Source organism: Ovis aries, chromosome X (genome assembly GCF_016772045.2).
Source record: "Ovis aries strain OAR_USU_Benz2616 breed Rambouillet chromosome X, ARS-UI_Ramb_v3.0, whole genome shotgun sequence".
Taxonomy (NCBI): Eukaryota; Metazoa; Chordata; class Mammalia; order Artiodactyla; family Bovidae; genus Ovis; species Ovis aries.
This window is the reverse complement of record NC_056080.1, coordinates 69,028,340-69,041,151: the sequence shown is the minus strand read 5'-3', so window position 1 is coordinate 69,041,151 and position 12,812 is coordinate 69,028,340. Positions and strand designations below refer to the sequence as shown.

At 37.1% G+C, this 12,812-nt stretch overlaps 1 protein-coding gene across 1 annotated transcript in view; it reads right to left on the bottom strand.

Annotated features, from left to right (window-relative positions):
- The window catches only part of ATP7A (ATPase copper transporting alpha), a 158,368-nt gene that overhangs the window by 70,572 nt on the left and 74,984 nt on the right, over positions 1-12,812 (bottom strand). The window contains exon 2 of the mRNA XM_004022208.6: positions 9,706-9,846. Within this exon, the coding sequence (XP_004022257.1) occupies positions 9,706-9,825 (120 nt within the window). The 5' untranslated portion in view covers positions 9,826-9,846. The remainder of the gene's footprint in view (positions 1-9,705; positions 9,847-12,812) is intronic.

Sequence of the window (12,812 nt, the reverse complement as noted above, 5' to 3'; positions counted from 1 at the left end):
TAGTGGTAAAGAGCCTGCCTGCCAATGCAGGAGATGTAAGAGACACTGGTTTGATTCTTGGGTCAGAAAGATCCTCTGAAGGAGGGCATGGCAACCCACTCCAGTGTCCTTGCCTGGAGAATCAAAGGAAACCCTACATTTGGAGCATGTGAAAGTGAAAACTTCATATGTAAGTATTCACATGGATAGCTACAGGACAGAAAACTCAACAGAAGGCATATGCACTGTGTAAAGAAAGATTTTCCTGCCACAACCATCAACATAGTCTCATCTGACCAGAGTGTGTAGTTTAGTAAGCAAATGAGAAACACTACTTTCTTCCCAAACAAATAGTAAAATGGATACAGTTTACTTTGTCCTCTCTGGCCAAGATGACATTGAAAAAAACACGTAGAGTTTCAGGTATAGAAAATAATTGTCAATATATTGGCACCACAACATGTGGCAAAATTTTGTATCAAATTTCACGAAGAATCACTATGTGCTAATTAGCCAATTTTTTGGTAATAAAAACAAGACAAACTGAAGCTAATTTGCTTAAGATCTTATGAGATGTATGAATCACAGACAAGAACACTGTAAGGACAAGAAAGCATGAATCCCGTACTTCACTCAAAAGCTAAAATCCATTTGAAATCTCTGAAGACGGGGTAAAAACTTAAATGTTTAGATTCAGATTAAAAGACAGAACTCCCATAAGTATTTGATCTGGATATACACAAAAACATTCTGGTTCCAATTTAATGATTCGAGCACTTAAAATATGTAATGAGCTTCTGATTATTAGAATCCATCAGATTCCTAATTCTATATCCTGTAGTAAATCTGATGTTCAGTTAGATAAAGCTCCCTTTAGAATATTTACATCTACTCTGGGCAGCATGTCTAAAATTTATCTTTGGCATATGGATCTGAAGTAGGCAAAGAAAAACCTTTTTAGGACTGATGCAAGCTGATCAAACTCCAAAGTTGCATTAACTTTCTGTCATCATTGTAATGAATACTGAATAAAAGAAAAATTACAGAAAACTTCCAGTAAATAGAACCACAACCAATATAAAGTTGTTTCAAAGATGCTGAAAACTTAAACAATATATCAAAACAATAAGTACATCATACAAATGAAGACACAACTCAGTTAAAATTACACATTGACTCATTAAGCCCTGGCAATAAAAATAGACATGCTGAAGAGTCAGCAATTCACACTATATTTAAGAAAAAGCCTCCATATATTACCATCAGTTAAGTTCGGTTCAGTTCAGTCACTCAGTTGTGTCCGACTCTTTGCGACCCCATGAATAGCAGCATGCCAGGCCTCCCTGTCCATCACCAACTCCCAGAGTTCACTCAGATTTGCGTCCATCGAGTCAGTGATGCCATCCAGCCATCTCATCCTCTGTCTTCCCCTTCTCCTGCTGCCCCCAATCCCTCCCAGCATCAGAGTCTTTTCCAATGAGTCAACTCTTCGCATGAGGTGGCCAAAGTACTGGAGTTTCAGCTTCAGCATCATTCCCTCCAAAAGAAATCCCAGGGCTGATCTCCTTTAGAATGGACTGGTTGGATCTCCTTGCAGTCCAAGGGACTCTCAAGAGTCTTCTCCAACACCACAGTTCAAAAGCAACAATTCTTCGGTGCTCAGCTTTCTTCACAGTCCAACTCTCACATCCATACATGACCACTGGAAAAACCATAGCCTTGACTAGACGGACATTTGGTGGCAAAGTAATATCTCTGCTTTTGAATATGCTATCTAGGTTGGTCATAACTTTTCTTCCAAGGAGTAAGCGTCTTTTAATTTCATGACTACAATCACCATCTGCAGTAATCTTGGAGCCCCCAAAAATAAAGTCTGACACTGTTTCCACGGTTCTCTATGTATTTCCCATGAAGTGATGGGACTGGATGCCATGATCTTCGTTTTCTGAAGGTTGAGCTTTAAGCCGATCTTTTCACTCTCCTCTTTTACTTTCATCAAGAGGCTTTTTAGTTCCTCTTCACTTTCTGCCATAAGGGTGGTGTCATCTGCATATCTAAGGTTATTGATATTTCTCCCAGCAATCTTGATTCCAGCTTGTGTTTCTTCCAGCCCAGCGTTTCTCATGATGTACTCTGCATAGAAGTTAAATAAGCAGGGTGACAATATACAGCCTTGACGTACTCCTTTTCCTATTTGGAACCAGTCTGTTGTTCCATGTCCAGTTCTAACTGTTGCTTCCTGGCCTGCATACAGATTTCTCAAGAGGCAGGTTAGGTGGGCTGGTATTCCCATCTCTTTCAGAATTTTCCACAGTTAATTGGGATCCACACAGTCAAAGGCATTGGCATAGTCAATAAAGCAGAAATAGATGTTTCTCGGGAACTCTCTTGCTTTTTCCATGATCCAGCGGATGTTGGCAATTTGATCTCTGGTTCCTCTGCCTCTTCTAAAACCAGCTTGAACATCAGGAAGTTCACGGTTCACGTATTGCAGAAGCCTGGCTTGGAGAATTTTGAGCATTACTTTACTAGCATGTGAGATGAGTGCAAGTGTGCGGTAGTTTGAGCATTCTTTGGCATTGCCTTTCTTTGGGATTGGAATGAAAACTGACCTTTTCCAGTCCTGTGGCCATTGCTGAGTTTTCCAAATTTGCTGGCATAGTGAGTGCAGCACTTTCACAGCATCATCTTTCAGGATTTGAAATAGCTCAACTGGAATTCCATCAACTCCACTAGCTTTGTTCATAGTGATGCTTTCTAAGGCCCAGTTGACTTCACATTCCAGGATGTCTGGTTCAAGATGAATGATCACACCATCGTGATTATCCGGGTCGTGAAGATCCTTTTTGCACAGTTCTGTGTATTCTTGCCACCTCTTCTTAATATCTTCTGCTTCTGTTAGGTCCAAACCATTTCTGTCCTTTATTGAGCCCATCTTTGCATGAAATGTTCCCTTGATATCTCTAATTTTCTTGAAGAGATCTCTAGTCTTTCCCATTCTCTTGTTTTCCTCTATTTCTTTGCATTCATCACTGAAGAAGGCTTTCTTATCTCTTCTTGCTATTCTTTGGAACTCTGCATTCAGATGCTTATATCTTTCCTTTTCTCCTTTGCTTTTCACTTCTCTTCTTTTCACAGCTATTTGTAAGGCTTCCCCAGACAGCCATTTTGCTTTTTTGCATTTCTTTTCCACAGGGATGGTCTTGATCCCTGTCTTCCATACAATGTCACGAACCTCATTCCGTAGTTCATCAGGCACTCTATCAGATCTAGGCCCTTAAATCTATTCCTCACTTCCACTGTATAATCATAAGGGATTTGATTTAGGTCATATCTGAAAGGTCTAGTGGTTTTCTCTGCTTTCTTCAATTTAAGTCTGAATTTGGTAATAAGGAGTTCATGATCTGAGCCACACTCAGCTCCTAGTCTTGTTTTTGTTGACTGTACAGAGCTTCTCCATCTTTTGCTGCAGAGAATATAATCAATTTGATTTCGGTGTTGACCATCTGGTGATGTACCATCATTATAGTAGAAATCCCCAAACTTTTGGCAAGGAGATATTGTTAATGTCTTTGGGCCCTCGGATATAAGTTGGAGAGAAATAGGAGAGAACAAGTGGGGAACCAAACTGAATGAAGCATGGGAAAGAGTGCTGAAATTATGCTCCAAACAATGCTGAGAATTCTGAAGAGTGACAAGAAAAACGGAAGTCGACAGGGGGCAGCAAAAAGGCTTGAAAATGGCATGGAGATATACTAGGAATTTCCAATCCATTAGTCAGGGCTTTCCTGGTGCCTCAGTGGGTAAAGAATCCTTCCACAGTGTGGGAGACCTGGGTTCGATCCTTGGGTTGGGAAGATCCCCGGAAGAGGGCATGTCAACCCATCCAGTAATTTTGCCTGGAATATCCTCATGAACAGAGGAGCCTTGCATGCTGCAGTCCATGGGCTCACAAAGAAATGGACATGACCGAGTGACTAAGCATAGTCAGGGACCTCTACCTTAAACAAAGCAGAACAGGCAGGAAGGCCCAGAACAAATCTTCAAAAGCATCAGCAAAATACATTATCAAAATCAAATGATGCTGTCATGAAAATAAACAGCAAGGAATTCTGCCAGTGACCGGTAAAAGTTGTACTTCTGTGTACGTTTGAAATTTTTCTTTAAAAGTATTCTTTGACCAAGTTGGGCTTATCCTTGGAGTGTATGGCTAGTATAACATTTGAAAATCAATCAATGTAATTCACCATATTAACAGCCTTAAAGAAGAAAAACAATATGATCACCTCTAGATGCAGAAAAAGCACTTGAAAAAATTCAACATCTATTCATGATTACAAATAAAAGCTCTCAGAAAACCAGGAAGAGTACAGAATTTCCTTAACCTGATACAGGGCATCTACAAAACCCTACACTAACATAATACTTAAAGGTGAAGGACAATGTTTTCCCCCTTAATCAGGAACAAGACACAGATGTTCACTTTCAACACTCCTATTAAAAATTGTAATGGAAGTTCTAGACAGAAAATGAATAAAAGACATACAATAGAAAGGAAGAAATAAAACTATTTTTATGCCCTGATGATATAATTGCTTATGTGGAAAATCTCAAAGAATCTTCAGGGAACCTAACAGATTTAATGACAGTTTAGCAAAGTTCAGGATACAAAGTCAACATACAAAAACCAACCGCATTTCTGTATGTTTGTAATGAACAACTGAAACTGGAATTTTTTTTAAAAGTACCATTTAAACATCATCTAAAAACAGAAAATACTTAATATAAGTTTAATAAAATATATGTAGGATCTCTACAATGAAAACTACAGATCCCTGATAAGGAATACCTAAATAAATGGAGAGTTATATCATGTGCAAAGGTGTGAATACTTAGTATTATTAAGATGTTAATTCTATCCAAATAGATAGACAGAATAAACACAGTCACAGTCAAATTCCCAGGCGATATTTTTGTAGAAACCTATACACTGATTCTAAAATTTATGTGTACAGGGAAAGAAAACAGAATAGCCAAAACAATTCTGAAAAATAACAAAGTTGAGAAATTATACTACTTGATTTTAAGGTTCATTACAAAGCTACAATGATCAAGATTGTGTGATATTTATAGGACAGACACACAGATCATACCATATCCATAAGTATATGGTAAATTGAGCTTCAACAAAGGTGCAAAGGCAATTCAATGGAGTAAAAATTACCTTTCAATAAATAGAGCTGCTTAGCAAACTGGATATCCATATTTAAGACAATTAACCTCAACTCATACTTCATAATATATACAAATTAATTTAATATGGATCATAGATCTAAAGGTAAAATCTTTTAGAAGACACAGTTGTAAAATCTTTGTGATCTTGGGTAAGGTCAAGATTTCTTAGCGATAACACCAAAAGCATGCTCCATAAAAAATTGGATAAATTGGAATTCAACAAAAGTAAAAACTGCTGCTCTGGGAAAGACATTTTAAAAATATTAAAAAGTCAACCCATGGACTGGGGAAAAAATTGGAAGACACATATCTAATAGAAGACATATTCAGAATATATAGAAAACAATCAAAATTGAATAATAACGAAACATGCAGCTAAAAATTTCACAAGAAGTTTGACAGACATTTCACAAAGAAGGTATACAAATGCCTAAGAAGCACAAAATAAGATACTCAATATCATTATCCATTAAGGGAATGAGAATTGAGATACCACTACATACCCACGAGAATGTCTAAAACTAAAAGGACTGGTAATACAAAGTGCTGTAGAGAATGTGAGAGAAGTGGAATCCTCACACATTGCTGCTGGGAACATAAAATAGTATAGCCACTATGGTAAATCATTTGCCAGTGTTTCAAAAAGCTGAACATACACTTACCACATGATAGAATAAATCCAATCCTAGGAATCTGCCTAAGAGAAATCAGAACTTATGTCCACACAAAGACTTGGATGTAAACATTCAGAGGATTTTTCATAATCACAAAAGAAACTTAAAACAATCCAATGTCTCTCAATAGATGAATGGGTAAACAAACTTTGCCACAATCCATACAAGAGAATAACGCCTCAGAAACAAAAAGGAAAGAGCCAGTGATACATGCAACAACATGGATGAATCTCAGATGCACAATGTTAAATGAAAGATGCCAGGCTCAAAAGGCTATATATTATATGATTCTATTTATATGGTAGTTTTTAAAAATTAAAGCTATAGGAACAATAAATAAATCAGTGCTTATGAGGGTCTAAAAGTAAAGGGGAATGATTTCAAAGTAGGTTACCAACTAGATTTAGTAAATGAAAATATAGGACAGACCCAGTTAAATTAAATTTCAAACAAATGACAAATAATCTTTAGTGTAAGTATAACTCATGCAATACAATGGTTCTTAAACTGTGGTCCCAGAACCACAGCTTTAGTTAAGTTCTTAGGCCCCATTCAGATCTACTACTAACACAGAAACTCTGGGCGTTTTATGTTTTAAAGCAATCTATGTTTTATAAGCCTTACAGGTGATTCTCATGCTGTGGTTTGAGAACACTGTTCACTATACCCATCACTGGCAAAAAAGAACCATAAGAAGCTAATATGAAGAGAAAGGGGCACATGAGCCTGTTTGAAACTCAATTTACCATCATCAAATAATAACTAAAGAGCCAAAGGGTATATAATAGACGTTCTCTGAGAAGGGACAATTGCACTCATCTCACACACTAGTAAGGTAATGCTCAAAATTCTCCAAGCTAGGCTTCAGCAATACATGAACGGTGAACTTCCTGATGTTCCAGCTGGTTTTAGAAAAAGCAGAGGAACCAGAGATCAAATTGCCAACATCTGCTGGATCAACAAAAAAGCAAGAGAGTTCCAGAAAAACATCTATTTCTGCTTTATTGACTATGCCAAGGCCTTTGACTGTGTGGATCACAATAAACTGTGGGAAATTCTGAAAGAGATGGGAATACAGACCACCTGACCTGCCTCTTGAGAAATCTGTATGCAGGTCAGGAAGCAACAGTTAGAACTGGACATGGAACAACAGACTGGTTCCAAATAGGAAAAGGAGTACGTCAAGGCTGTATATTGTCACCCTGCTTATTTAACTTATATGCAGAGTACATCATGAGAAACGCTGGGCTGGAAGAAACACAAGCTGGAATCAAGATTGCCGGGAGAAATATCAATAACCTCAGATATGCAGATGACACCACCCTTATGGCAGAAAGTGAAGAGGAACTAAAAGCCTCTTGATAAAAGTGAAAGAGCAGAGTCAAAAAGTTGGCTTAAAGCTCAACATTCAGAAAACAAACATCATGGCATCTGGTCCCATCACTTCATGGGAAATAGATGGGGAAACAGTGGAAACAGTGTCAGACTTTATTTTTGGGGGCTCCAAAATCACTGCAGATGGTGACTGCAGCCATGAAATTAAAAGACGCTTACTCCTTGGAAGAAAAGTTATGACCAATCTAGATAGCATATTCAAAAGCAGACACATTACTTTGCCAACAAATGTCCGTCTAGTCAAGGCTATGGTTTTTCCAGTGGTCATATATGGATGTGAGAGTTGGACTGTGAAGAAGGCTGAGTGCCAAAGAACTGATGCTTTTGAACTGTGATGTTGGAGAAGACTCTTGAGAGTCCCTTGGACTGCAAGGAGATCCAACCAGTCCATTCTAAAGGAGATCAGCCCTGGGATTTCTTTGGAAGGAATGATGCTAAAGCTGAAACTTCAGTACTTTGGCCACCTCATGCGAAGAGTTGACTCATTGGAAAAGACTCTGATGCTGGGAGGGATTGGGGGCAGGAGAAGAAGGGGACGACCGAGGATGAGATGTCTGGATGGCATCAGGGACTCGATGGACGCGAGTCTGAGTGAACTCCGGGAGTTGGTGATGGACAGGGAGGCCTGGCGTGCTGCTATTCATGGGGTCGTAAAGAGTTGGACACAACTGAGCGACTGAACTGAACTGAACTGAACTGAGAAGGGACTACAGGAGCGATCTTCAACCGAGGGCAATTTCATCCCTAGGGAACACTGGCAATGTCTGGAGACATTTTTGGTTGTCACAAGTGGAAGGAGAGGGTACTGGCATCTCATGGATAGAGGCCAGGGATGTTGCTAAATATCCTTTGAAGCACTCTCCTAAGACAAAGAGTTATCCGGCCCAAAATGTCAACAGTGCTGAAACTGAGAAAGTTGGACCTCGTCAAAACATATTTTTAACCTCAAAGGCTTTAACTTCAAAGAAACCTTTATGAACATGGAAATAGAAAGATTAAAAAGACAGTGACAAATAAAATATAATTCAAGGCATCTCATGCTAAAAATATTAGAATTATTCTGAGAAGAATTTATATAGAGAATAGTGACACAGAGCTAAAACAGCAATTTTGTGGTAGAAAGCCAGTTGATGATGAAAATACCAGGCTGCTTTTTTTTTTTTTTTTGGAAGTTATGTGACAGAATAAATTGGAGATCACAAATTTGAGAACCATATGCAAATTAAAATGCATTTGTAAATACTGTATGACCAGAAAACATTCCGGCCCAGGAATCATGGAACTTGAGTTCTAGTTTTATTTGGTATTAGGTAGCTGTGCAATTTAGCACAAATCACTTCCTTATCTGGGCTTCAGTCTGTCCATGTGTAAAATGAGGGGGTTAGACTACTTAAGTCATATCTAAGACCCCTTGCTGCTTTAACACACTATGTCTATGCCAAAAAAAAAACGAGCACAGGAAACATTCAAAGACATTTTTTACAGGATATAGGGGGCATGGTATCATTTTGTTTCCTTTTGGGCAGTCCTGTGTTGACTTTGCTACTTTTGGCCTTTGTGTTTAAAAGGTGTTAAACAGAGCTTGCTGCTGCTGCTAAGTTGCTTCAGTTGTGTCCGACTACTAGTGACCCCATGGACTGCAGCCTACCAGGCTCCTCCATCCATGGGATTTTCCAGGCAAGAGTACTGGAGTGGGTTGTAAACAAAGCTTAGCTTTTCTTATTTATGTATAATAATTATAATAACAATTCATGTTCATTACAGAGAAACTAGAATATATGATAAATCACTCTTTTTCACTAAATAGGATTCTGAGATGAATTACAGCAGGAATGTGTTAAGATAGTCTAACAAAAGTCTATTTTAGTTTTGCAATGAAAAACTAAAGTGAAAATGTTTAGAAAATTAGTTACACTTTGTATGCACGTTCTTAGGGAAGACTACATTATTATTAACATACTAACTGTCATGATATAAAAGGGAAAGAAACCCCATAATCCTTCCTTTGAGAACATGTATTTTAGTTCAATATGACATCAACAGTAATAAAAAATACTGTTGCTGTTGTTCAGTCGATAAGTCTTGTCTGACTCTTTGCACACCAGGATTCACTGTCTTTTACTATCTTCCAGTTTGTTCAAACTCATGTCAGCACCTATACTTATAAAATATAAACTGATACAACCATAACATCAAGACTCAATGTTCAGATGTTTTTAAATTTAAAAAATATATAATTTATTATTGTCTTTAACAAGAAAATAAGTTAATGGGCCAAAGAAAATTTACTCAGCTTCAAGGTTTGAAGTATGACAGTCTTTGTGTCATACATGTTAGTGTTTCTGCATCTATTTCAGTGTTAGAAGTATAATTTCCCAGAAGAATTCCAGTCAACAGTATTGATTTCCAAGGAGTAACTTACTTTAATATGATGTACACCATTCAGTTTTCCAATCTGCTGTTCAATGGTCCAAACACAGGAACTACATGTCATTCCCTCAACAGAGATGGTGACAGAATTCACACTCATACTCAGATCCATTTTGATTTCTTCTTTACATTCCTATTAGAAACAATAAACTTATAAATATCAGCCATGGAAATAACCCTTCCTCTTACATGTACTCCAGTGTTCATTGCAGTGCTGTTTACAATAGCCAAGACATGGAAACAACCTAAATATTCACCAACAGATGAATGGATAAAGATGTGGTACATACAGTGGAATATTACTTGGCCATAAAAAAGAATGAACCATGCCATTTGCAGCAACATGGATGGACCTAGAGATTATCATAAAAAGCGAAATAAGCCAGAAAGAGAAAGACAAATATCATATAATTTATATGTGGCATCTAAAAAAATGATACAAATGAACTTATTTACAAAGCCAGAAGCAGACTCACAGACTTAAGAGAAGGAACTTATGGTTTTGGGGGGGAAGGTGGGAAGCAGGGATAGATTGGGAATTTGGGATTGTCACATATACACTACCATATTTAAAATAGATAACCAATAGGGACCCATTGTATAGCACAGGGAGCATCTGTAATAACCTAAACGGGAAAAGAATTTGAAAAAGAATAGATACATGTATATGTATAACTCAATCACTTAGCTATACACCTGGAACTAACACAAAATTGCTAATCAAGTATGCTCTAATATAGAATAAAAACTTAAAAAAACAAAAAACAACAAAAACTTTAAGTTAAAAGAAAAAGAAAAAAGAATCCTTCAACGTTCCCACTTGCCCAACTGAAAATACACTACTAATATAACACGGTTAGCATTCTTTTTTCTCACCTCATTTTACTCCCATCCCAGCACTGTCAGGTCATCTATTCCCTTGATTTAGTGCTTTCTTCTCTTAGATATCTGCTTAGCTAACTTCTTCATCTCTTTCAAGTCTTTACTCAAATCTAATCTTCCTAATGAGTCTTACACTGACCACCTTGTTGAAAATTGCAACCTACATCCCTTCCACACACACACATACTCTGAGTCCCCTTATTTCTGCCCTCTTTATTTCTTATTTTCATAGAATTTAAAACCTTCTAATAAGCTCCATTAATTTACTTGCTATGTTTATTGCTTATTATGTCTTCCTGTTGTTTTAAAATGTGTTCATGAATTCTTTGTCACTCCTTCATTCAAGAGATCAAATTTGATCAAGAGATCAAATCGAGTATGGCCTCAATTCAGTGACTTGCTTCCAAATCACTAGTGGAAGTGACAATGTGTGATTTCCAAGATAAAAGGCACTGCATTTTGGGGGAAAAGTCAAGTGGCTTGCTCCTTATCCTCTCTCTTCAATCACCCCATCTAGGGGAAGCCACCTGCTATGTCATGGGACACTCAAGCAGCATTATGGAGAGGCTGACATGGTGAGAAATTGAGGCCTACAATCAATAACCAGCAAAGACATAAGGCCTCCTGCCAATAAACAGGTGAGTGAACTGTCTTGGACGCTGATTCTTCAGACTCAGTTAAGTCTTTAGATGCCTGCAGCCTCAGCTGACATATAGACTTACAACCTCATGAGAGATCTTAGGCCAGAACCTCCCATCTATACCACTCCCAAATTCATGGCCCACAGAAACTGTGAGATAATAATTGTTGGTTTTTTCAAGCCACTAAATTTTGGAATAATATGTTATACTGTAATAAACTCCTCATTAAAATGAAAATTCTATGAAGGCAGGAGTCTTTTTTTTTCCATTGATAATTAGTTTGAATCACATAAAATTTCCATTTATTGATATAATTGATATATAACATCATATTAGTTTTAAGTGTACAATGATTTGATGTGTATATATTGCAAAAGTACCACCAAAAGTTAACACCTATCACCACACAGTTACAATTTTTTCCTGTGATAAGAATTTTTAAGGTCTACTGTCTTAGTGACCTTCAAATATACAATAGAATATTGCTAACTATAGTCACCATGCTGTACATTGTATCCTTGGGACTTATTTATCTTATAGCTAGGAGTTTACATCTTTTAATCATCTTCATCCATTTTGTCCACTCCCCACCCCCTACCTCTGGTAACCAACCCATCAATCTGTTCTCTGTGTCTATGAGTTCAGGTTTTTTCAGATTCCACATATAAGTGAGTTCATACAATATTTATCTTTCTCTATCTGACTTATTTCACTTAGCATAATGCCCTCAAGGTCCATCCATGTTATCACAAGTGGCAGGATTTTCTTCATTTTTATGGTGAATAATATGCATATGTGTATCACATTTTCTTTATCTATTCATCCACAGACGGACATTGGTTGTTTTGACATGTTGACTGTTGCAAATAATGCTGCAATGAATATGGGGGTGCAGATACCTTTGAGATAGTGATTTCATTTCCCTTGGATAAATACCCAGGAGTTAGTAGATCATATGATAGTTCTGCTTATTAATTTTTTAGAACATCTATACTGTTTTCCATATCTATTTTTTAAATGTAAAAATCTTCACAAAGCTGAAAGAAAAATTCAACACTAGCTGCATCTTTCTCAGTCTTAATTTCAACTAACACTAATTATGGAACTGTACTTTATAGTTTGATTTGATCTGAAATAGACTATTTTTGCTACTTTTAGAGCCAAAGTTATTCCAAATGCAACACTTAACAACTGTTATGTCCACTAATTCTTCTTATGAAATTAGTATTATCAATTTTTATATAAATTATAATATCCATTCAATATAAAAGAATATAGTTTATCTAACTTTTGTTTTTAATGACTTGAAATAGCCTTTATTCAAAGTAAAAAAAAACAACAATCTCTAATGAACCGTACTGCCAGTGATATTCACATTCTGGTAATTTATGACTTATAATCTATATGTAAAAATAAGCTGTCATCACTCTGAGAAACTTCATCGTCCTTCCTCTAGCTTGAGCAGCTGCTGTCAACAGGACAAAATCTGAATCTTTGAATGAATGGTTAAGTGGAATAGGGAAGAAGCAGTAGAAATGAGGGCTTCCCCTGTGGCTCAGTGGTAAAGAACCCGCCT